Below are 26,531 nucleotides of genomic sequence, written 5' to 3'. Positions count from 1 at the left end.
TTAACCAGTTTATTCACCGCCAGTTTATGGTTCCAGCGTGGGATTTGAATTCGGTTTTGATGTTGCTTTCGGGTGCTCTGTTTGAGCCCCTCCATTCCTGTTCTATTAGATTACTCATACTTACAATGATTTTCTTAATTGCCATGACTTCCGCAAGATGGGTGAGTGAGCGCCAGGTGTTGTCTGTCTGTTTTACCTGCCTATTTGGTATTTTCCAAAGACAAGGTGACGTTGAGAGTGAGACCCTTTTTTCAGCCAAAGTTGGTCTCGGATTTCCATCTCTATCAGATGATCCAGCTTCCTGTGTTTTTTTCCCTTTGCTTCAGCTATCCAAGACAGAGGGACGATTCCATCGGCTGGACCTGATTCGAGCCCTGAAGTTCTACATCTTTTATCCTAGAGAGGCTAAGAATGATGAGCAGCTTTTCATTGGTTACGTTGGTGCTCGTGCTGGCAGGGCTGTTACCAAACAGACCCTGTCCAGGTGGATCATTCTCTGCATCTCAGAATGCAAAAATTGGGCTGGGAAGGAAGTGCCTGAGGCTCTCAAGAGTTCGTTCAACCAGGGAAGTGGCTGGTTCCCGATCCAGGACATTAACCAGGCAGCAACATGGGCGTCTTTGCACACATTTGCTAAGTATTATTGGTTGGCTTCCCTTGTGAGCCAAGATGTCCAGTTTTGCTGGGCAGTTCTCCAGAGTTTTCTGGTTTAGGTGGTGTCCTTGCTTCCTCCCTCCAGGTTACATACTGTTTTGGGAAATGATCATAGCTGCTGAGTAATCAATATGAAGGAGGAGTCCATTAGAAGAACAAATCCTGTACCTCTGTTCTTTCTGATGAACGTTCCTCCCACTGATTACTCATCGCCCTCCCTTCCCGCCCCTCTTGCAGCAAACTAGTACACTGTCGGTTTCTGCAGTCCCAGAGGTAACAAGGCGGCATTAAAGTTTCTTGAAAACAGGTGTGCTCGGTTCAGGATATCATAGATGCGAAATCAGTGGGAGGGACATCCATCAGAATGAACATTACTGAGAGGGTAAGTGATTTGTTCTTCGTGTGGACCATCACATACGCAAGATGGGCGAGTGATCTGCTGGCATTATGTGTTAAACCTCTCTTCTTTGCGTTTTCCAGGAAGGTGACTTAGAGTTGGGTCTTTCCTTCTCAAGGTGGTTTCGCACTTTCATCTCTCTCAGAAGTTACTTCTTCTTTCGTTAAGTTCTCCACCTCACCTATCCAAGATGAGGGAGCGAGTCCATCGGCTGGACCCAGTGCGGGCCTCCAGCTACTGTGTGTGTCGGACGAGGGGCATCTGGAAAGATTACCAGCTTTTTCTGGGTGATGCTGGTGCCCATGCTGTCATGGCTCTGACTAAATGAAACCTGTTAAGGTAGATCACCCACTGCATCTTTAAATGCTCTAGTCTGGCTCCGAAATATGTGCTTGAGGGTGTTGGGGCTTCTCCAGCATTGGATCTTTCATAGATTCACATGCTCTGAATTTTCCCTGTGCAGAATTTTTACAGCATGTGAATCTATGAAAGATACCAATGCTAGAGAACATGAGTTACAGGTATGCAACTAATTGCTTATTCAACCAGAGGACTGGCTGTCTACCTCTGCCCTACCGAGGAGGTAACTGGGAAGGTATGAATCTCTGTGGTTGATATTTGCCAAACATTGCTTGTACTCTGTCAGGGTAGGGCACTCACTTTGGTCTGATCTAGGTGGTGTATTGTCACTCTTTTCCCACTCTGTACCTACATTCTCCTGTGGAAGTCTATCCGCCATACATGACAAATCTGTGGAAGGAAGGAATCTGTCAGAAGAACAAATGACTTGGCTCTCTAATGTTTTTTTTTATGGATCCTGTTCTTTGTAGGGCTTCTCAAGGAACAGCACCCCACCCTGACACAAATGGGTCTGTTTGTGTTTAGCATCATCCAGCGCAACCGTGTAGGACAACCCATCCAGCTATTGGCTACGCACCATTTTACAAGTTAGTGTTGGCACCCTTATTCCACAAATTCAAGCCTGAAGTAGGGCTAGGGGCTTGGCCGGCATTGCGGCTCTCTACTACTTGTAACGAGCCGTCCCATTGTAAGTAAAGAGCTGCTATTTTGAATCCATGTTGGGCAGTCACTTACAATTTAGGAGTGGGAAGGATCCACTCTCTAGTGGGATGGTACCCCTGCTGTCTTCTGTGTGACCATTCTGAGATCTTCCTCTGTCTACAGTTCCTCAGTGACTGCATCAATGTAGTCTCCAAACCATGCAGTGTGCCACTCGCCATGTCGTTTGTGGCTCTAAGTAAGAAAACACTTAAAATTGCTTTACAAAAGTGATGCACACCAGTATGTCGAGCCAGGTCCACCACTGGAGGGTACAGTAGAATGCCAAATCAAAGTCTTGCAGGACTTAATGCACTATGAGCCCACACGGAAATCCAGAGCTTGTAGCTCCTGGGAGCATGTTTCTTGCGTTTTGGGCCATGTATGATGATGGCACACTCGCAACCAAATCAAAGAGGAGGAACTCAACTGCCCGGCGAGTCTTGCAGCAGTCTCATAGCCTGCACATTCAATGGGTGGTAGCAGACAGCCACCAGAGTAGTGACCCCATGTAGAGGGGGCCAAAACAAATGCAACCATCGTCAGCTGCACAGGATAGACGAACTGTCACCAGTTGTCTCCAGGCATAGAGATCAACGCTGCAAGGTATCGACTAGGCATGGACTCAAATTTAGAATTCGATCTAGCAATGCTAGCTGTCTGTGCTGCCCTAGAACCAGACGGACCAAGGGAAAAGGTAGATCTTTTCCAGTGCTTGCAGCATGTACTTGGTGTTAGGCAGAAACCTGTGCAGTTCCCTGTGGGACCACTGCAAAAGGACTACAGGTGTTTGGCAGTAAACCCACTTGGTAGCAGTCTGTACCACACAGATTCACTTGGTAGCTGTGGCTGAGCAGTCAGACTTCCCTCAAGAAGAGTTAGGCAGTATACAGAGTATTCACAATAGGTCAACAGAACACAGTAGAACAAGTAAACACTGACCAGGGCTTGGTGTAAAAAGAGATATAATTATTTATTTAAAACCACATCTAGAAAAACACACAGGAACTAATAGTAAGCAATTCAAAAAACACGGTCACTAAAAGATATACACTCCCTTAAAAGAATATTAGACAAGTCTTAAGTAAAGCCCCACTTATTTTCAGACAGCGGTGAGCGCTTAACGTAGATGGCACTCTAATAGTTTGTTTTTTAAAAAGGGAGAGAAAAGCAGAGAACAAGTTGAAACAGATCCCAACACTTTTATCAGAACACAACAAGAGAGGAAGGCAAAGTAAAACAGTGAAGTTAGAGTTCAATAGGCCGGACCCACTTTCAGAGGATCCAAACGAAATGTGTCCAAGGTCACACGGTTGCAGTGCACGAAAGTCTTGTAGAGGTTCAAAAAAGGAGTTGGACCAAAGAAAGGGACCAGTTAGAGGGTCAATGCGGCCAGCCCAGTCCAGAAGGTTAAGGAGTTATTATTACCTTGTAGCAATCTTTAGAAAGGGAGGCCTGGCGGACACGGTACCTTAAAGTGGTGAGAACGCTCCAGCGGGGGCAGTTGTTCCTGGCAGCGGATACAAGTCGGTGCTTCGTCTGGGGGAGTAGAGGGTCTCGCCGTGGAGGAAGACAGGAGTCCGTTGCACTGCCAGGGAAGAAACCAGCCGCGGAGTTTCTCAGGTACAAGGAGCGGTCTGGTGATTCGCGGTTCAGTGGTGAGTGGCTATCCGGCTGCCGGGGTGCTTGGCACGGGCAATTCGACCAGAAACCGGGCTGGGGTGCGAAGAAAGAAAGGTAAACTGGTTGTGCCCACCAGTCAGGGGAAGAAGCCTCTCCAGCCGGGAGATCTTCTCTGTCGTCGGGAAGTGGTGAGTCGGTTCTGCAGGGCTCCACCGGTGGTGTCGTCGTGGTAGGTCGGCTCAGCTTCTCCCTCGTCGGATTCTCAGATCCTGTGGCGACTTCTGAAGTTCCAGTCCCCAAAGCCCTGCTTTTATGCAGAAAACCCCCATTCACTCAGCTTAGCTGTCACTCAAACATGCTAAGTGGTGAGCCGGCCGGCTCACCACTTGGGCCAATCACACAAGAGTGCGACTTCAGTTACCAAGGTAACTCAGTCCAGGGTGCCTAAACCCCCTCCCACACCCCCTGTGGTACCCAGACAGAGTGGCACCACTTTTGGAGGCTTCTGTGGAGAAGCCCGCCAAAAAGTGGAACAAAGGGCTCGACTTGGGTTGGAGTCACAGAAGAGAACACAAACGCCATTTTAGAATCGAGTCTTGGCAAAAAATACCAACCGGAGAATTAATATTAATTAAATAAACCGGCGGTATGTTCGAGGCTATGAGAATTAAATAATTAAAGTTGGGAGCCTCGAACAATGGGAAAATCCCATAGGAAAATATTTGCGGTCGAATATAAAAAATTGTTTCCACTGCCACCAGCCAAAACTCGATCAGGGGAGACAGAGACGTGCCCCCTCGACTAACAGATCCCGGGGCAATCAAATTGCCCCGACCAGTACGTCCACAATATGATGGTTTGTACTGGTTTCTGTTAATAATTTGGGACTAGTAAAGCCAATGGTGACTTTACATGCCCTGGGAGACAGTAGTCAGTCCCAGGGTATGGAGTCTATGGTGGAGTGTCACTATGACACCCCTGTGTTACTGCACGGAGGGTGCTGTGTAACACACATAGGAAAAACACATGAGACCCTATGGAGTAAAGGACCCCATAGCCCATAAAACACATTACCAGTCAAAGGAATACCATAAATCATGTCCAAGAGTGGGAGAAAGAGTCTCACTCTTGGCAGGAGAAAAAAACAAACTCCAGAAATCCAGCAAAGCTGCTGGGGGACTCACTAGGTTAGGAAATTCAGCCTAAAGAGAGAATTCTCCCTAACACTTGGTATAACTTTCCTCTGAATTTACGACAGGAGGACAATCTTCTCTCTTTCCAGAAATGTCTTAAGACTATACTTTTTAACTAAACTACCCTCTGGATGCCTCTTCGCTGTTTTGTCCTGTTTTTTATGTTTCCGTCGTGTGCGTTTATGTGCGCCGTGATGCCTGCATACTTTAGCATGCTACAAATATATAAATAAATACAAAAATAAGATTGTAATTCGCAAAAAGTATATTTTTTGCAAATGGTATATTTTTTGCAAATGCCTACCTACACTAATCATTGAGCTCCTTTCTGGCACTATCCTCCATGCCCCCGTTCGTGTTTCTTTCTGGGGCCATAGTGTTAGTCAAACAGTAGACCTCCAATTTCTGTGTAGTCAACTCAATTGTCTCTCTGCCATTCAGTGTCTTCCTGACAGATGACATTCCATGGTCCGACCAGATCTTCCTCCAATTCTGTTAACCCTTTACGCTGCAGTATTCCACTTTTTAAATTCACATATGGTTTGTCAATCATAAAAATGTATATAATGTATACAGTAATTATTGAAAAGTCTGTTCTAAATTATCTCCTCATAAGTCACGCTGTCTTCTTGCAGGTGGTTGGCTGTTAGATTGGAATTTGTTGGAAACTTCATCGTCTTGTTTGCTGCTCTGTTTGCAGTGATCGCTAGGCATAGTCTCAGCCCTGGATTGGTTGGACTTTCAGTTTCATACGCACTCCAGGTAATTTTCAGTGTAACAGTATGTGGTCTGTTCAAATATTATATTAGATGGTATGTTGCAATGACATTGCTGATTGTTTCACCACTGAACCCACTATAGATTTGTTTTCGTGCAAATTAAATATTGCTTTTAAGATCAGGCCAGTGTAGAGGGAGAATTGCATTAATAGAGTTCAGTTAGAATTTAAATTTAAAGTTTTTGAAATTGAGCAGTATTTGAGAGAAACAATGTCTCCACAACAATTTCATCAGATTCGTGGAAGGCCTTTGAAAATTGAAGTCACGGCAACCTTCGAAATGCAAGAGCTTGCTGCCAACAAGGTTTTTTTTAAATGATTTAAGTGAGCTAACTTTACTATAAAGTATGATGATTCCCCATTAAGTATGTACAAGACTAGTTTAGTCCAAAAAAATATACATTTTCTTTAGAAATAACTTTAATGCCCAATAATACATCACTGGTGGAGCTCCATTTCTGCTGCAATTGGTGCTATAGAGTGATTTTCCCCCCACATTTAAGACAGCAAAGGATTGTCTGTGACAAGTATTACCACAGACCCCTGAGAAATATGATGTGTTAACACATGCTGTGTGTATGCTACCCCCGGAAGTTTGATAGCCATAAATTAAGTTTGTTTTGCTCTACCTGGCTGTAGCAGTTCTATACTGTGGTATTTGTGGGCATTGAGGGAAAACTCAAATAACCCCATTTATGCCCAAACTAAGACAAAATATTATTGTATCTCTCCATCTGGTTGTACAGTCTCAAGTTTTAATATAACTGATGGGCACATATTTGAATGCAGACATTTTTGTGATATAGATTTCATTTCCATGCCATACAAATAGAATAGGAATATTTTTTGTAATGCAAATGTATGATTTAGAGAAGCTAAAGGTTTTCAATTTATTTTCACATTGGTGATTATCACCAAGTCTTGAAACTGCAGAATGGGTGTTCTAAAGTATTTCTGAAACTCCTTTAGCATTTACATGCTTTCCTGTAATCTGTATTCTTGATGCAGTTGCACAGGAACTAATTGGCCAATTGACATCTGATTCTTGTAGGCTTTGGTCCTTCTCAAACTTGGACTGGTTACTCCCCAGAGTGGGACTGGCTTGTCACTTCTCAGAAACATCCTAGATGGTACACTCGCCTCCTCCATGTGAGCAATCCTATTTTGTATAGTCAGTTTGACGCCTGACGTGTTATTGTGTGGAACGCTAGCAGGCCCAGATAAAGTAAACTTCTAGTGTTATTTTTATCTGGAAGTAGCACATATCCATTTGCTCTTTGCAGCACATTGAAAGAACAGCATGTGGAGAATGGTAGTGAAAACACTGCAAAAGCTAATTGCAGCACCGCCAATAAGACTCCATTATTTAGAAAATGCTCATGTTTGTGCCCCCGGCACACTTACCCGATTTCAATTATTTTCTGCCTCCTCTACTGAGGAGCTCTGGAAACTGGTTCTGTTGCATTGAGGGAGACTATTTAATTGTGCCCTTTTGTGAAACTTATAGTTGCATTGTTTTTCCCCCTGCATGTCTCCCCGTCTAATAGCTTTACAACTGCATTCTGTACATATATGTAAACGGTCTGAGAACCCCTCTACTGAGAACAAACACAACCAAATAGCCTGTTCAATTTTTAGGTTCCCACTCGGGAGGGTCTGCAACCATGTTTGATCTCACTGTACCTTTTACAGAAGAGAAATATCCATTTGCATATCAGGTTGGGTCCCACCCACCTGGGCAGTCCTGCACTGAAATGCTATGCACTTCTCCTCTGAACAAGAGTACCAACAGCAACCCCAGACACTTGCTCTTGTTCAGTGAGCTAAAACGTGGGATCCTCCTGAGTGGAAGAAATTTCATAGACCAGGGTATTTGACCCACGTTCATTCTCAGTAGAGGGGCTCCCACACTCCTTAGTAATTTTGCATTCTGTACATGCTTCAGCGACCCTACTGAAAATGTAGCTGATCCTGCAAGAATAAGACCTCTGCCTGGTGGCTTCACAAAGCTGTTTGTGTTGTATTAGCGAGCTTGATATCTGATCTCTTGGTGATCTCTCCCAAACCGCATTAAAGGCACATGGGTGATCTTCAGTCCCTCTTGAATCTGCCAATTTGGCCTTTTCATGGAGTGGTAGGAGTGCCCAGATTCAGAGGATTTATCCCAAGAATCTGTTTCCAATGGATTGCCCTTTACTTGGTGACCCCTGCCGCCCCAAACCCCCCTGCCTCCCCCACCACCCACGCGTAACCCGCCAGAAGCCAGCCCGGCAGACCGGATAGCAGAAAGGCCCCAGAGATCCCCGTAATGGGGACCCTAGGACACAGAATTGCTAGGAGGGAAACAGTGGAACATTCCTCGCAGCAAGGCCCACAGAACTCTGTACTAGAGACACTGAAGCACGATCCCCACCGGGGGTTGGGGCCTTGGAGGGCCTGAGGCAGCATCGAGAGGCCACAAACAGACAGGAAACGTGGAGGTGGCCAGACAAAGGGAGGTGAGCCTCAATTAAAATAGCAGCGAGAGCCTCACGCACGTGAAAGCATAAGTAGCAGGCCCTTAGTTCTGGTGGCCCTTATTCCTCCCCAGCGCAACTCTGAATATAGCAGCGCATCACATCACCATGCATAGGTGAACCTCTCTGGTCCGGCTATGGTCAGGCTAGGGCCCCCAGGGAGGGGACCTAATAGCAAGATTTTTAAAAAAAACTAGCGACTGGGTGCGTGGCAAAATAGAGGCAAACCTGCATCAAAAGTCAGGAGCACCCCACTCTCAGAGGGGACTGTCGAAATCTAGGGTGAAGGATGACCCGTAAAAGCTACTAAGAAAGCCCAAGAGAGCGGCATCCAGAAGATGTGAGGGCACGTATCGGCCTCCCCTCCCCCATTGGGGCCCCCGCTGGAGAAGTCATACAACGAAGACTCTGCGCATGGCAAAAGCACATGAGGAGGCTGTTACCCACTCGGTACTCAAGCAATTCTTTACAGAATTTGGAGATAAGATTGCCAACATCGTCCAAACGCAAATGGAGAAAATGAGGGAAAATCTGGCAGTGGCCCTGCAGGAAATGAAGACCGATGTAAGTAAAATGGAGGAAAGGGTGGACACAAATGAAAGGGCACTACAGTAGTTGGCAGCTGATGCCAGGAGGTCGGACGCGCTGCTGGAACAACTTGCGAATGCCACACACAACCTGAAAATGCAGACAGAGGACATAGAAAACAGGTCCAGGAGAGCAAACGTTCATATAAAATCCCTCCCTGAAGACGTTCTGGACAAAGACCTCAAGGGGGTGGTCCACAGCATATTCGTGGGCCTACTGAAAGAAGAAACAGCAACGGAGGTCCGGCTGGGTAGAGTCCCTAGAGTCGGCCCACGGAAATCTGACCCGGGGGTCAGACCTAGGGACGTCCTGGCAGCCTTTCATAATTACTCCACAAAAGAGAGGACTCTGGCTGCTGCAAAGAAGGCTAATCAAATATCATAAAACGAAGCAGAGATCCATCTCTTCCAGGACCAGTCGGTGACGACACTGACAAAGAGGAAGCAAATGGCCCCAGTAATGAAAGCCCTCTTAGATAAAGACATCCGTTATAGATGGACCTTCCGATTGGGGATGGCATCTGAGTGGCAAGAAAAACGGCATGGATTTCCTCGCTAGAAGAGGATGCTAAACTGCTAGGCATAGAGGAAGATCAACCCGCTGCGAACCCCCCCCCCTTTACGAGGGGTCACACAACACCTAGAAGCTGGGAATGCTCCATGGTCCTACCCAGGAGGAACAAGAACATGGGGGTATCAGCCCCGTCTGAGAGGCCCGGTACCCAGAGGGCCCAGACCATCTACACGTACCCTCCTAGGGGATGCACAAGGAGGAGAAGAGTGAGGAGGAACGAAGATCCTACTTCTACATTTGAGGTCTGAGGAGGGCAATTAAAGATGTTTCTTTTTGTTGGTATCAGTTTGAGGAGGGGGTGGCATGGGATCAAATTGGGGGTTTAAGGATACCCTGCACTTGCTCCTGGCTACGTAGGTGGGGCCACCTACGCGGATGGTTCCTGCGGGTAGGGTAGCAAGGGTGGCCCACCCAGGGAGGGAGGGGGGGAGAAGGGAGAGGAGGAGGAGGTGGTCAAGCAGGGGCGGGTGGGTGGAAGGGTGGGGCTGTGGCACACACAAAGGACACCCACAAGTGAGGCACAACCATGTAGCAGGGCAGGCCCTCTCATAGAAAACACTCCACTTTTGAAACCCATTCCATTGTCTGACTCTTGACATACCCCTTTCAAAAGGTGGAAGCTGGAGGCTCTCCTGTCCAAACTGAATCCCGATTTAGTGGCTCTTCAGGAGACTCGGATTAAAAGGCAGGATAAACACAAGCTGAGGTTGGGGCAATACCCCAAGATTATACAGGCAAATGTGGTTTGTAAGAGGACAGGGGTACTAGGGCAAATGCGGGTTGGAAGAGGACAGGGGTTCTCATCGTGCTTAAATGGGACACGCAAGTGTCTATCCTAAAATCCGACGCAGACGCCACAGGCCGATACCGGTTTCTTCTCCTACAACCTGGCCCGCTCACCCTACTCTTATGTCCCGTCCCCTTTCCTCCATACTGTATGGCTTGCCCGACGGAAGACGGAACCTTTTTTACTAGAAAACACATTCTCCCCTTTAAATTTAGAGGCGCGTGGTGGTGCAGCCCTGGGAGCATCCATTGCCCTGACTCCGCCCTCCGGCACCACACCCCAGTCCCCTTTTCCACGTTGACGGGAACGGGCCGAATTCACCAGCGCTCCTGGGTTTGGCTTCGGCCAGGTAATTCCACGTGCGGATACTTCTGTCTTTTATCATACAGGTACTCAGTCCTCGGGCGTCACCCTCCTCCCCGGCGCATGTCGTCTTCCACAGGGTTCAGCAGGTGTCCATCCTGCAACGGGCTCTTCCCAACTTCAGACCACCCCTGCCCTTCGCCTACGTTGCCTTGGCCCAGATGATGGTTGGCAAGCTCGCACATCGAGGTCTCTGAAGAACAGAATAGCCAGGTGGAGGGAGCTCTTCCAGAAGTCGCCTCCAGAGGACCTCAAAAACTTTGTCAAACATCGATCCAGGCCCATGGTAGGGCCTCTATTTTCATCGCACCCTGCAAGGGCTTTCCAAGGACTCGCCTGCGCAGGAGGGACCGTTCAGGTTCTTGTACCGGCATGTGAACATAGGCTTCTCCAGCTACCGGCCTCCAGGCCAGGGGATCCTCAGATTCTCCTGGTGACAATGTCGAGGGACCGGAAAGATTCTTGTACCGCGTCTTCACCCAAGGGGCTACGCCCTAATACCGGCAATACGACAGAGGGGGGGCGCCTAAACGCAGTTCTAAAGGCCGCCTGGCCGAGGGTGTGTCACCCACCGGGTCTAGGTCCGAGGAGCAGGGTAGGCCCCGCGATCCACACTCACGAGTCCTGGAGGAGGCTGGGCCCAGTGAACCAAGCAACACGACGCAGGCACGTGGCAGGCAGCTCGACAAAATGGCCATCGTGCCATACATCAGCACCCATCCAATGCCTTTCCAGGAATTCGGCGAGGAACGAGTGTCAACGTGGGACTGGCCTCAACCAGGTACGTGGCCTACAGCCTATACCTCATTTGTTCAGGGCAGGTTCCCGCTACGTCCATACGTGCAGGGCATGCAGTGGCTCCAGCAGCCTCCTGCTAGCCCGTCTATATCCCCTACCACCACTCCAGCCTGTGAAGACAGGTTTTTTGAGAGGTTCCTTGGGCTCATGAAGTCCACTCAGATGGGGGTTATTCTCAGGGATGCCATCAGGGATGTGCTCCCTCCAATGCTTCCGACACCTCCAGGCTCCTCCGCCGGCGCCCCTGGCGCAGCCTTTACCTCCGGCCCCACAGCCGACTCCTCAAGTGGTTCCGTACCAGCCTCCTTCACAGCCTTCGGCTCCAGCCCCGGTACTTCAGCCCCTGGCTGCTGCTACTCCTCCACTGATGCAGGATCCTCCTGACCCACTGCACACGGACGAGGAGGATGACCCTGACACACTCTCGTCAGCCAAGGCCTTCCAAGAACGTCTTGCAGGGCTGGCAGAGTACCTGGGTCTGCCTCAACCCTAGGTCGAGCAACCAGCAGAGTGTGTCCTCGCTGAAGTCCTCACACAACGCCCCTCTTCCAAAACAGGAATTCCAAAAAGGGTTGGCTCAAGCCCCCATGGCCCAGCTGGTCAATCGACACCTGGACGCAAGTACAGGCAGATGGAGGGGGATAAACTCTTGCTATCGGCCCATCCTCAGCCCCACTCCTCGGTGATCGCTGCAGCATCAGTATACTCCAAGCCTCAGTCGTCCTCTGCAGCACTGCTAGGCAAGGAGGAGATGATCTTGGAGGCGTACGGGAAGAAGCTGTATTCCAACGCGTCCTTGCATCTTCGTCGGGCCAATGCCATGCTGGCGGCTGCTAACAAAAGGTTATGGCGGGAAATTACAAACTTCCTCCCGTAACTCCCTATGCAGGGCCAATCACGTTTCAAGGCGGGACTGGCTGAGGCCAAGCTGGTGGCGCAGGATCTAATTGAGTCCTCTGTGGCCCACATTGACACCTCTGGCCGTGCCATCTGTGTCGCCACGGACATGAGTAGGACAGCCTGGCTCCATGCAATGAAATTCAACCCGGATGTCCAGGAACGCATATTATACCGGCCGTTCGTGGGGGCAGGGGGCCTCTTCCACTCCACCACGGACGAGGAGCTGGATAAAAAGAAAAATAGCTCACAAACGGCCTAGTCTTTATTCATCCTGACAAAGACCAGGCCCAAATCGTACTCCCAGTCACAGCAGTGCTCCGACAAGGGACGTATGTACGGAGGGTCCCGCGGCTTCCAAGAACTGAGGTCCAGGACCGCTCGCCGACTCAAAATCGGCGCAAGCAACAAAAAAGGTGGGGGGGAGGAGGTAAGGCTTTTTTTCCAGTCCCCCTCCTCCGCATCAGCCTCTGAGGGAAAGAAGGCATGACACGCCCCTTCGGGTCCACGTGTCTCCAGTGGGGGGCGGGCTTGCTCTCCATACACATTTCTGGTGCCAGAATGTCTCAGACCGCTGGATCCTCTCTGTAATATCCACAGGGTACCGCCTACCCATCCCAGCCTCTCCTCCCCTCCACTACCTCAAGTTGGGACAGAAACTCTTCTGGCGGAGGTCCGCTCGCTCGTAGAGAGCCAGACAGTGGAGGAAGTCACAAACTCCCAGCGATGCTTGGGCTTTTACTCCAGGATTTTCGCCATTCAGAAAAAGAACCAGGCAGGCCTGAGAGTTGTGCTGGACCTTTGCACCCGCAACCTCTCCTTACCTCTACAAAAATTCAAGATGGTTACGCCAGCTTTTATGCGCACTGTTCTCTACTTTAAAATTGCTCTGGAAACCTAGGCCTTCCTCCCGCTATTCAGGATCCTCAAATCTTGCTGTGTTTTCTCTCTTGTCCTTTAATGGGCATTACGTAAGCTCCTTAATCCTGATTGTCGACATCTTGTCCTACTGCGCAACCTGCGTGCCTCTCACTGTCACGTCTGTCTACTCTAGAGTCCTGCCTGCTCTAGTACCTTTACCGCTCTCCTCTCCCACCTACTCCATGGTGCTCTGTCTCCCCTATCTTCTCTAACTGCTTCTCTATTGACTATCCAGCCCTCCTCACGAAATCTGGTAGGAAGAAGTTTAAAAAGGACATCCTGGTCTCCAACCCAGGCCTCCCTATCGCTGACACCTACACCAGTGCCTCTGCTAAGGAAACTCTCACCGACATCCTCTTTGTCGTTCCTTCGCCAGACCTATGGGACCCTTCATATGGTCTCTGTGCTCTCTCCTTTCACCTCCTCTCCCATTAATGGTGGCACCCGTTGGGACGCCCTCCTGACCTCCTTCCATTCCTCCAACATCATCATTAATGTTTACTCAAATGGGACAGTCTTGGTCCAAGGCCCTCAGGCTAACCTTCACCTCTTTGATGGATGCTTCCTGGGTCTCATCAATTTCCTTTACTCTCCTGCAGTTCCCTCTCCCCTTTCCTCGGCAACTTTGCCCCTCCACTCTAACTCCTCCTCCGCTACCTTGCCTTCTCCTTGCCTCTCTGCTCCATCTCAGGTTCCTTCTAAACCTCCGAAAGGCATACCTCTGACCTGTACCCCTCCCCGGAAGTCTTTCAAGGCTGACAATCTCCTCCATATTGCCACTCTTAACTCTCGCTCTGCTGCCAAACACTCCTCGGATATCTGCCGGCTCCTGGAGGAACTCGACCTCGATGTCCTTGGTCTGACCAAGACATGATTCACTGCCAGCTCTGCCACCTGCTTTGACACGCTCCTACCAAACGGCTACAAGATCCTCTCCGCACCCAGGTGCAACCGTTCGGGAGGAGGTGTAGCCCTGATCTTCCCAGAGTGGATTCCCACCTCTGTCATTCCTATGCAGTCCTACTCCTCTTTTGAATGCCTCGTCTGCAGGCTCTCTCTCTCCCCCAGCCATTCCCTTACTGTGGCGACTATCTATCGGCCACCTGGTCAACTCTCCTCCTTCCTCTCTGAGTGGGTGGACCGCTCATCCTCACTCCTGGCCGTAACCACTCAAATCCTCCTTCTTGGAGATTTCAACATCCACCTGGATGCCTCCTGTCCTCCCTCAGTACTTTTTCGTGACCTTTGCGACTCTTTCACCATTCTCCCCTCTGGCCCAACTCACTCTGCAGGGCACACTCTGGATGTTCTGGTTTCATCAGGCCTTCCCCTCTCTGTCCCTCTCTCCACTCCTCTCTCTTGGATTGATCACTTTCTCCTCCCCACCTCACCTTCCCTACCCCTCAGGCCATGCCACTTCCATCACTGCCACCCACCTTCTCGGTCATCCGACCCATGAAGTGCGTGTCAGTTGAGGCTTTCACCGCCACTTTCTCTCCCCCTCCTCCACCTTTGGCTGGCTCTCACCCTGACACAGCCATCTGTACGCTCCACTCTGCTATATCTGATTCCCTTGATATCCTTGCCCCTGTCATGAGAATCCACCTGAAGGCCAAGGCCATGTGCAGCTCCTGATAGGACTCAGACCTTGCCACCCTAAAACACAAGTGCAGGGTGGCCAAGAGGAAATGGCTTGCTTCATGTACACCCTCTGACAAACTGGCCTGCCGCCTGCTCCAAAGGCAATACCTGCTCTGTCCTAACCAAGAAGAGCGCCCATATCCAAGCCTGCATCTCTGCGGCATCCAACAACTCGGCTGAACTCTTTAAAATCTGCAAGGAACTTGCCGATCCGGCCGCAGTTTTTACCTCTCCTGTCCCTTTCCAGGCCCTCTGCACAGCACTGGCTTCTCACTTCATTTCTAAAACTCGGGACATCCTGTCCTCACTCTCTGTTAGGCAGAAACCTGGGCAGTTCCCTTAGGGACCACTGCAAAAGATGTAGGACTACAGGTGGTTGGCAGTAAACCCAATTGGTAGCAGTCTGTACCACCCAGATTTACCTGGTAGCTGTGGCTGAGCAGTCAGACTTCTCTCAAGATGAGTTAGGCAGTATATAGAGTATACACAATAGGTACAGAGACACAGTAGCACAAGCAAACACTGACCAGAGCTTTGGTGTAAAGGTATATAATTATTTATTTAAAGACACACTTGCAAATTACACTAGCACAAGAGAGATAACTAAATTCAACACACAGTCACTATTATATATATATACAACCCTAATTACTTATTAGACAAGTCTTAATGAGAAACACCACTTATTTTCAGACCGAGGTGAGCGCTTAACATAAGATGGCACTCTAATAAGTTGTTAAAAAGGGAGGGAAAAGGGCAGAGTTATGAAAGCACACAATATCCAATACTTTTCAAAGAACCACAGTGAGGCAGATCAGGCAAAGACTACTGGGGAGCTAGGAAGTTTAAATGCCAGGCCCACTCTTAGAGAGAGCAAGCGAAATGTGTCCAGGATCACACAGTGGGGTTATGCCCAAAGAGTCTTTGTAGAAAGTTTGCAAAAGATTGAAATCAAGTCAGGAAAATTTAGTTAACAGGCCCCCAGGCTAGCCCAGGTTAGAAAGTCGAGGATTTACTGTCACCCCGAACGATCTGTCGCAAGGGAAGCCAAGCGGGACACAGTACCTGAAAGTGGGAAGAACTCTCCAGCGGGGGCAGTTGTTCCTGGCAGCGGGCGCAAGTCGGTGTTTCGTCCAGAGGAAGAGTTGTTCTCGACGTGGAGGAAAGCTGAAGGTCGTTGAGCTGCCAGGGAAGAAACTAGCCGCAGAGTTTCCCGGTTACAAGGTACCACCCTATTCTTCGCGGTAGTGGTGATCTGTGGTATTCCGGTTGCCGGGGTGCTTGGCACGGGCAAGGCGGCCATGACATGGTCCAGGAAGGCGAAAAGACGGGCAAACTGGTTATTCCCACCAGTCAAAGGAAGAAGACTCTCCGGACTGGAGATCTCCTCTGTCGTTGGGAAAAGTGGTGAGACGGTTCCGCAGGGCTCCACCAGTGGTGTCGTCATTGCAGGTCGGCTCGGCTTCTCCCTCCTTGGATTCTTTAGGTCTTGTGGCGACTTCTCAAGTTCCAGTCCCCAAAGCCCTGCTTTTATGCAGAAAACCCCCATTCATTCAGCCTAGCTGTCAATCAAAAATGCTAAGTTTTGAGCCGGGCGGCTCACCACTTGGGCCAATCACACAAGAGTGCGACTTGAGTTGCCGAGGCAACTCAGTCCAGGGTGCCTAAACCCCCTGCCATGCCCCCTGTGGTACCCAGACAGAGTGGCACCACTTTTGGAGGATTCTGTGGAGAAGCCCGCCAATAAGTGGAACAAAGGGCTCGACTTGGGTTGGAGTCACAGAAGCGAACACAAACTAAGTTTCGGCAAAAATTACCAACCAGTGAATTAATATTAATTTAATAAACCGGCGGTATGTTTGAATCTACATTATAAAAAGTGGTAGCCCGAACAATGGGAAAATCCCATAGGAATATATTCGCGGTCGAATATAAAAAGTAGTATCCACTGCCACCAGCCAAAACTCGGTCGGGGGGAACTGGACAGTGCCCCTTCGAACAACAGACCCAGGGGCAATCGAATTGCCCCGACCAGTACGTCCACAATATGATGGTTTGTACTGGTTCTGTTCACAATTTGAGACTAGTAAAGCCAATGGTGACTTTACATGCCCTGGGAGACAGTAGTCAGTCCCAGGGTATGGAGTCTATGTTTGGGGGTCGCTACGACACCCCTGGGTTACAGGACGGAGGGTGCTGTGTAACCCACATACCAAAAACACATGAAGCCCTATGGGGTAAAGGACCCCATAGCCCATAAAACACATACAAAGTCAAAGGAACACCTCAAATCATGTCTAAGAGTGGGAGGAAAAGAGTCTCAGTCTTAGCAGGATAAATAAATAAACCCCAAAAATCCAGCAAAGCTGCTGGGGGACTCACTAGGTTTGGGAAATTAGCCTTTTCAGAGAATTCTCCCTAACACTCTCCTCCTATCGCCCCCCTCCTTCCATTTCCTGCTCTTCCACTGGCCCTTCTGCAGCTAACCCCCCCTCCTATCTTCTCTTCCTTTCCCTGTTTCTCTGCAGATGAGGTTTCTAGACAAGTCCGATATATGAAAGTCTCGTCGAAACAGGTTCACCCCTGTTCCTCCAAAACTATCAAGGACTACATTGACTCCCTGGCTCCTGTCCTGGCTGATTTCTGCAATCACTCCTTCACCACTGGAGTCTTCCCAACCCCCCTGAAGCACTCCCTTGTGCACCCTCTTCTTAAGAAACCCTCTGCCGACCCCTTCTGCCTGGCTAATTATCGCCCTATCTCCATCACTCCCTTCCTTGGTAAGCTCCTGGAGAAACTCGCCATCTCCCAGCTTAATCTCCACACTGAATCTGTTGGCTGTCCCCATGACCATCAGTCTGGCTTCAGAGCTGCCAGAAGCATGGAAACTGCTCTCCTGAACATCCGTGAAGACCTGCTCTCCAACCTTGATTCCAACTCCCCTTGCATTCTCATCTTGCTTGATCTCTCTTCTGCCTTTGACACTGTCAACCAAGCCATCCTGCTCAACCATCTCTGTGATAACCTGGGTATCACTGGTCAGGCTCTGGCATGGCTGACTTCTTTCCTCTCCGACCGACCCTCCCAGGTCCAACTTGGGTCCTTCCTCTTTTTCTCTACCTGTGGTGTCCCCCAGGGGTCTAACCTCTCTCCCTGGCTGTTCAACCAATACCTGGCACTCCTTGCCCACTGCATCGCCTCTCTCTGCCCCAGCTTTCAGTGCTATGCAGATCATACCCAGCTCATTTTCAGGCTGCCCTTTGCCTCCTCCTCTCCTTCCCTCATCTCTGACTGTGTCTGCCATCCATGAGTGGTGTGCCGCCAATGACCTCTGCCTTAATGCCAGTAAGACTGAGAGCTAGGCCCTCTTCCTACTCCCACCTGCAAGGCCAAAAACCTTGGGGTCATCTTCGACACCACACACTCCTTCTCTCCTCACATCTCTGACGTCTCTAAGAAGTCACACTACCAGCTGCACCTCCTCATAGGTATTCTTCCTTTCCTCTCTTTCCCCCAGAAGTTCACTGTCTCCAGAGCCCTGGTTCTCAAAAGGCTGGACTATTGCAACAGCCTCTATCTAAATCTGCTTGCCTCTACTCTCTGCAACTTATCCAGAAGAGAACTGCAAGACTTATCCTTGGCCTCAAGCCCAGGGATCGTATCGCTCCAGGACTGAAATCTCTGCGCTGGCTCCCCGTGGCTGCGAGGATTAAGTTCAAAACCCTATGCATTGTCCACAAGGCCTTCTGGGGCCTGGGGCCGCAATACCTTCAACTCTCTCTTCCTAAATATCTTCCCTCTCGAGCGCTTCGTTCATCCGCCTCTAACTCCCTCAGGGTCAGTTGCTTCTCCAAGCAACAAGTTGGTGGTAGATCTCTCTCCTCGGCAGGGGCCTCCCTCTGGAACAGCCATCCTGCCTCCCTGAAACTTGAGGAGAACCATCTCCGGTTCCAAAAGCACCTCAAGACCTTCCTCTTTGCTTCTGCTTTCTCTCCCCTGCTCCATTGCTGAGTTCTTGACAGTAACTGCACTGGCCACCTGGTCACCCTTTCCATCCCGGGCCCTGGCCCCGCCAGATGCCCATCTGCACCGCCTCCCTGGCAACCCCATGCACTTGGGGATTGTTTTTCTGTATCCCTGCAGTCCTCCTACCAGCACCTATCTCTGCACTTACCTTGCACTTGCCACCTGCTGGCCATTTTTATTATTTATTCTATGATCCCATGTACTGCACTTTTCCCCCTCTCTTTTACCCCTCACACTTTCCCTTTCTCCCTTCCCATGCACTTGCGTGTTCTGAATGATACCTGGCCTAGTAAGATCGTTGTCTATTTTCCCTTCTTCCCCCTTCCTTGCCTCATCGCGCCTTGAAACACTTGTGTATAGGCGCGTTGTATATGCCATATCATATCATATCGGACACATTGTGCAGGGGAAGACTGGATGTGCTCCCTGGATTTGAAGGGCACGTACCTACACGTCCCTATTTGGCAGCCACATTGTTCTTTCCTACTGTTCAGGATCATCAGCTACCATTTTGTTAGGATATGTATAAGATATGTTAAATGAGAATCAATTGGTAATGTCACATACACTAATGGAGACATGCTGCCCAGGTTCACTGTATAATCATAATGTTACTATGTCATCGTTCGTCTGTGTGTCTGGAACGTGGATCCTCAACTGTAGAGGTTCCGGGTTCCAGGGACGGGGAGGAAGGAAGAAGGCTGCTGTGGACGGTTGTTGAGTCCCTCCCGGGGGTCGTCCTACAAACTTAAATAAACGACTTCTTTGGGGCACACTACAGATTATCTGGTGGTTATTGAACATAACAGCTGGCGACGAGGATAAAGGATTTTTTTCAGGCCCCCGGCACGATCCTAGCGAGCAAGGCCACGGATCATAAATTAACAGTGAGCGGCCACGCATTGACATATGCTCGAGAGCCACATGAAGAGAACTGTTTGGAATACAGGTACCGGCAGTAATTATATCCTTCACATTGAATATAATATTTTCTGAGGAGCGGTGGAAAAGAAACCAGCGCGCGCAGTGTTTATGTTTGAAGCTGAAATACCTGCACGCGTATCCCAACGCGGCTCTGCTACTCGATTCTATACGCACTGTTGACGTTCCAAGGCAGGACCCAGTGACGTGACTGATTTAGCAGAATTGTTCCTACCAGCTCCAAACCAGCGAATGAAAAGCGGACCTTACGGCGTGACGAGCACTGCGTTTGACACGTCAACACGCAGTATAGGAGAGTACACTCATGGCGTTAGCCATACGTAAACAAAGTAAGATTATTTTCGGCACAACGGAATACTCATCGCCGCATTGTGAGTCGGCTTGCAGTGGTTGGTAACCAGCCTGACACCGGGCGATCCTGCACGCTCCAACGGACCTTGCGAGCCTCGCAAAACGGACAGACGGCGGACAGTTTCATATACTATAACATCGCTGGTGAGTTACAAATAATACAGCTAGAATACGTGTGTGTTTGAGGGATATAGGTCAATTAAATCAATCGTACCACAGCTTAGTAACTGCAGCCACTGACATCAGGCTAGGTCATGGCAAATGTCCCAGCTCCAGTGTTTTTCCTACCATTACCTGGGGAACCCAGAGTGCGATGGATAGATTGGAAAGAAGGCTTCCACAAGTATGCGTTAGCAGTCTTTGGCCCCAACTATTCTAATGAGCGTAAAGAAGCTTTATTGTTTCATTGTCTTGGGACAGCAGGTCAGGAAGTTCTGAGAAAATTACCAGAACCTATAGATATGCCAGATGCAGGCCCATATGAGAAGGCATTAGCCAAATTGGACAAACATTATAAAATAGAGGAAAACATTATTCTCGAGAGGTACAAATTTGCCACCAGGGGCCAGAAGAATGGAGAGAGTATAGAAGACTTCATTACAGCTCTGAGGGGATTGGCGGTGAAATGTAGATTCAATCACTGTCAGGAAGAACATATACGTGATCAATTAATGATCAAATGCAACAATGACAACATTAGAAAAGAGCTATGGAAGGAGAAAGACCCCACTTTGGATAGAGCTATAGAGATTGCAAAGATGGTGGTACACACTGATAAATGTATAAAGTTACTTCAAGCAGACAATCATTCAAACATTGAGAAACCCAAGTTGGAGGAAAATGAGGGTGCAATTCAGAAAGTGTCAAAGGTTACTCAGAGGATGGGTTCAGGCTTGCCAAAGCGACAGATGCAGTTTGAAAAAAAAAGGCGAGGATCGACAAGAGAGTAAACCTCCAGTGGGGAAAAGTTGGAATCGTCAGTGGTCAGTTAAAGACAACAGAAATTTAACCAGAGAGTCTAATTTTTCCAGAGGTTTTAGAGAAGCGATGACAAACAGAGACTCCACAACAAGAAGGTGCTTCCGGTGTGGGAGTTTCTCACATGTGGCTTCTGACAAGGATTGTTTTGCAGTGCACATTATATGCAATAATTGTGGCATACGTGGCCACATTGCCAGATGTTGTAAAAATGTTAATTCCAATTCAGGTCAAGTTTTTGACGTTAGTGTGAATAATGAGGATGATGATTGTATTGAAAGTGGTAGAGAAGTGGTGTTTATGGTGAATGCCATTGATGGGAAAGTGAAGAAGAAAAAGCCTTACGCCATAGTATTGGTCAATGGGATACAAATAACGATGCTTATGGATAGTGGGGCGGATTATACATTGATAGGGGTGCAGGTGTGGAAAGAGAGATTCAATTGCTGTACTTTATGGGAAAACAAAATTAAGGCGAATGCGTATGGTGACAAGCCCATAGAGATTATAGGATGTTTTGACGCTGATTTGCAGTTCAAGGATAGGAAAGCCACCACCACTATTTATGTTGCCAACAAAGGGGGAGAGTTACTGTCGTGGAGTGATCAAGCTGAACTAAAAATCAGACTTGAAGCAGGTCATCCTGAACAGGTTTTAACAGTAAGTGGTGAGAGATTGAATGAAGAGAAACATAAGCTTGGATGCCTGAAAGGGTTTGTTCATAAAATACGATTAAAAAAAGGGGCGGTTCCTAAGATCGCGAAATTGCGCACCATTCCTCTGGCACTCAAGGAGGGCGTAGAAAATGAATTAAAGAGGATGGAGAATGAAGGGGTCATTGAGAGAATAGACTCCTCGGAATGGGCGAGTCCCATTGTGGTAGTCAGAAAACCCTCTGGATCTTTGAGGATATGCATTGACTTAAGACATCTCAATAGTATGGTGGTGGCAGATAGATTTCCATTACCCAGGATAGATGACCTGCTTGTGGGTGTCTCTCGATCCAAAATATTTTCAATTTTAGACCTCAAGTCTGCTTATCACCAGATTGAGTTACATCCGGATTCTAGAGATTTCACAGCATTTATCACTCCCCACGGTCTATTTAGATGTGTACGCATGCCGTTTGGCTTGGTGTCTGCTGCGAGTGTATTTCAGAGTATCATGTACAGGTTACTTGGTGGAGAAAAAGGGGTGATGTACTACCAAGATGATGTCCTTGTATGTGGCAGTGATGAGGTGGAGCATGATAGACGATTAAAAAGGGTGTTAGATATATTAGGAGAAGCTGGTCTAACGATAGCATCAGAGAAGTGTACATTTAGAGCAAGTAAAGTTGTTTATTTAGGTCACGAGATCACAGCTGAGGGAGTCAAACCCAAAGAGGAGGCTATTGAAGCCATAAGGAAGATGGAAGATCCCAAATCAAAAGCAGAAGTGTTGTCGTTTTTAGGGCTAATTGAATTCTATGGCAAATTCATTAAGGATCTGTCAGACATGTCAAGACATATGAGAAGGCTTACTTGCAAAGGTGTGATATTTAAATGGAGTGATGACTGTAAGAAGGAGTTTGAAATGATAAATAATTCCATAATCAATGCTCCTATTCTAAAGACATTTGAAGAAGGGAAACGCACATTACTTTTTGTAGATGCTAGTGAGTATGGCATAGGTGCGGTTCTTATGCAAGAAGATTCAGAAGGTCTGCACACTGTAGCATTTGCCTCAAGGTCACTTAAAGATCCTGAAACTAGATACTCTGTGGTTGAGAAAGAAGCTCTTGCTTGCATCTGGGGAGTTGAAAAGTTCAAAAGGTTCCTGTGGGGAAGGGAATTTGCGATCTGTACCGATCATAAACCATTGGTTGGTATTTTTACCAAAGGTGGGCTGGAAGGAGTATCGAGACGCATTATGAAGTGGGTCACAGCTCTTCAAGGTTTGCAATTTACCATGATTCACATTAGTGGTGAAGTCAATGTGGTGGCGGATGCCTTATCAAGGTCTGTTCATAGAGAAGGCCACATCAGTATAGACCAATCAAATCGGGAAGAATCCTGTGATATTTTCCAAGTACATGATTCCTTGAAGAAAGATGATTGGGATAGGGCTAGTAGTGAAGATTTAATTTACCAGAAAGCGCTAACATTGGTTAAAGAGAACAGAATAATGAACTACAAAGGTGACATGGGTGGATTTGCCAGAGTGAAAGGGGATTTATGGATCCATGACAAATATCTACATAGAGGGCATCAGATGATAGTTCCTCAGGGTATGAGGAAACGGCTAATTGGACTAGCCCATGATGGGCATTTAGGTTTAGCTAGGACCAAAGGTTTAATAAGATCTGAGTTATGGTGGCCGGGAATTGATAAAGATATTGAAGAGCAAGTTAAGGAGTGTCCAGAGTGTCTTGAGGGAAACAAGGGATTGAGTGTACAAAAAGTACCCATGGTTATTAGAGAAAGTCCACGTGTACCGTGGGATGAGATTGCGTTGGATCTTTTGGGGCCATTTAACATTGGAGGGACCAGAGATAGCTATTTGCTGGTGGTCATAGATTTATTGTCCAAATGGCCTGAGATATGTCTACTTAGAGATATTTCCAGCAGCAGTGTTACGAAATTTTTAGAGCAACTATTTTGGAGAGAGGGTTTTCCCAGAAAATGCTTGTCGGATAACGGCTCTCAACTAGTGTCCAAGGAATTTAGAGAATTTTTGGATAGAAATGGAATTGAACAAGTAAACACCTCTCTCTATCACCCCCAAAGTAATGGTTGCGTAGAACGCTTCAATAGGACATTGATGGAAGCCATTAGAATTGCTGTAGCAACTGGTGGGGATTGGTTTAGGACAGCGATGGAAAGGACATTCCAGTATAGAATAAAGCCTCATAGTGTTACAGGATTAACACCCTTTGAGATTTTGAGAGGTAGGAAACCTAATTCACATTTATGCCCAGGGTGGATGGGAAAATCTAAGATGGTTGGCGTGGATTTGAAAACAGTGAGGAGTAGAATGTTTGAAGCAGGAGTTAAATCCAAGGAACGATATGATCAGAGAAATTGTTGTAGGGAATTGAAGATTAATGAGGGTGATTGGATCAAGATAAAACTGCCTCCTAAAGTTCGTAAGGGAGCATCTTTATATTCCGAACCCAAACAAGTGATGAAAGATTTAGGCTCCTCAGTACTGGTCAGAGGTGGAGGTATCTGGAACAAGGAGAGAGTAGCAATTGTCAAGTTCGTCAATGGAAGGGAGTGATGGACTTGCAGAAGAGGGTTAAGGATACCACCTCTAGTACATTGTAGATCTGTATAATAACATCATAACAAGTCATGATAAGTCACTTATTCAGAGTTCTATTTTATTTCACGTTGTATTCTATACATATATGTTTCATGCAAAAATGTTAGGCATTGTTTTAAATTGTTAGTTCAAGGAAAGGAAGGAGGTGTTAGGATATGTATAAGATATGTTAAATGAGAATCAATTGGTAATGTCACATACACTAATGGAGACATGCCGCCCAGGTTCACTGTATAATCATAATGTTACTATGTCATCGTTCGTCTGTGTGTCTGGAACGTGGATCCTCAACTGTAGAGGTTCCGGGTTCCAGGGACGGGGAGGAAGGAAGAAGGCTGCTGTGGACGGTTGTTGAGTCCCTCCCGGGGGTCGTCCTACAAACTTAAATAAATTACTTCTTTGGGGCACTCTACAGATTATCTGGTGGTTATTGAACATAACACATTTCCAATACAAGGTCCTTACTTTTGTCCTCAACTCGGCTCCTTGGGTCTTTACCAGACACTTGAATACTGTGCCTGCCCTCCTCAGAGCTCAGGGTCGCCACATCTACCCATACCTCAGTGACTGGCTGGTCAGGGCTACATCTCAGGAAGCGGTTCACCAGTCTTCCCATGCTCTTATGAACACACTGCACGTCGCAGCTGCAGCCCAAGCAGAATCTGACATTCTTGGGCCTCATCTGGGACACGTGCTCCGAGAAGGTGTTTCCGTCGGAGGACAAGATCACGGCCATCAAGAAGGCCACCACCAACTTCCTAAGCAGAGAAGTGACCTTGGCCTGGTGGTATCGGCATCTCCTGGGTCTCTTGGCAGCGGTCCTATTAGCCGTCCCACACACACGACTAAGGATGAGGCGGATTCAGCTGCACTTCGCAGCATCATGGAACCAGGAGCGGGGCTCTCAATCCGAAATGATCAACGTTCCTCCATCTCTCCACCTGGACCTCAAATGGTAGTCCAGGGACGGCAACCTACGGACGGGCAAGCCCTTCTGGCCTCCCACCCTGCAGGTCACCATCACCACAAACTCCTCGCTCGAGGGCTGAGCAGCCACCCTGGACGATCTCTCAGTCCACAGCACCTGGTCTCGACAGGAGCAGGAATACCACATCAATTGGTTGGAGCTGAACGCAATCTGGCTAGCGCTCAGAGCATTCCTTCCACTTCTCAGGGGCAAGGTTGTCCTCATCCAGACAGACAACTCAACCAGCATGTACTATGTCATCAAGCAGGGAGGCCCTGGAAAATGATATCTAACTCACGGCAGACCACCTTCCGGGGGAATCCAACCTGGAGGCGGACAGGCTCAGCAGGTTGGGAGCGGACAATTACAAGTGGCAGCTAAACAACCTTGTTATTCAGGAGATCTTCAACAGATGGGGTCTTCCCCAGGTGGATCTCTTTGCCACCTGGCACAACAGCAAGTGCCCTCAGTTCACCTCCTGGCAGGGACAGGGTTCCGGGTCCCTGGCCGATGCATTTTGGATTCAGTGGAACGGCATGACAGTGTACGCCTTCCCGCCCACTCCGCTGATTCACAGAGTGATTTGCTAGATCAAGGAGTCTCGCCAGCTCAACATCATTCTAATATCTCCATTGTGGCCGGCCAGGCCATGGTTCTCAGAGCTGCTCAGCCTCTTGGAGAGGCCACCCATTCACCTTCCGATGGGCCCAGCACATCTTCTGGTATAGCAGGGGGGCAAGGTCATCCACCCTGCGCCACAGAAACTAGCCCTCTCAGCGTGGTTCCTGAGCAAGTAATGCTAGGTTTGATTTGATTTTGAATGATTTATTACGCGCATCAGACAGAATAAACCGTATTCGGGCGCAGATGATAACTAAGAAAAGAGATCTCATGAGAAGAAAGCATAGCATAGCAGACATTCTAGTTTGATTAACTTTCATCATTTATTTAAATAAAAACGTTTTCAGTCTCTTTCTAGAAAGGTCCAAAGTTTCACACTTTCTAATTTCAAGTGGAAGTTGGTTCCAAACTTTAGGTTAGCTCCAAAACTTCTGCCTCCTCTCGAGAAACATTTTGTTCGTGGAGTGCAGAGTAGGATCTTATCCTCTGAACGTAGATTCCTTTTCGGCCGGTATAATAACATTTTATCAGCCAGGTATGCGGGAGCAAGCC

At 48.2% G+C, this 26,531-nt stretch overlaps 1 protein-coding gene across 2 annotated transcripts in view; it reads left to right on the top strand.

Moving 5' to 3' along the window:
• The window catches only part of ABCC1 (ATP binding cassette subfamily C member 1 (ABCC1 blood group)), a 2,255,476-nt gene that overhangs the window by 1,613,590 nt on the left and 615,355 nt on the right, over positions 1–26,531 (top strand). For both annotated transcript variants that reach the window (XM_069647115.1, XM_069647114.1), the window contains one exon: positions 5,562–5,688. In XM_069647115.1, coding sequence (XP_069503216.1) covers positions 5,562–5,688 — 127 coding nt within the window. The remainder of the gene's footprint in view (positions 1–5,561; positions 5,689–26,531) is intronic.

Source organism: Ambystoma mexicanum, chromosome 2q (genome assembly GCF_040938575.1).
Source record: "Ambystoma mexicanum isolate Mex_15411 chromosome 2q, UKY_AmexF1_1, whole genome shotgun sequence".
Classification (NCBI taxonomy): domain Eukaryota; kingdom Metazoa; phylum Chordata; class Amphibia; order Caudata; family Ambystomatidae; genus Ambystoma; species Ambystoma mexicanum.
This window is presented reverse-complemented; position numbering and strand designations above follow the sequence as displayed.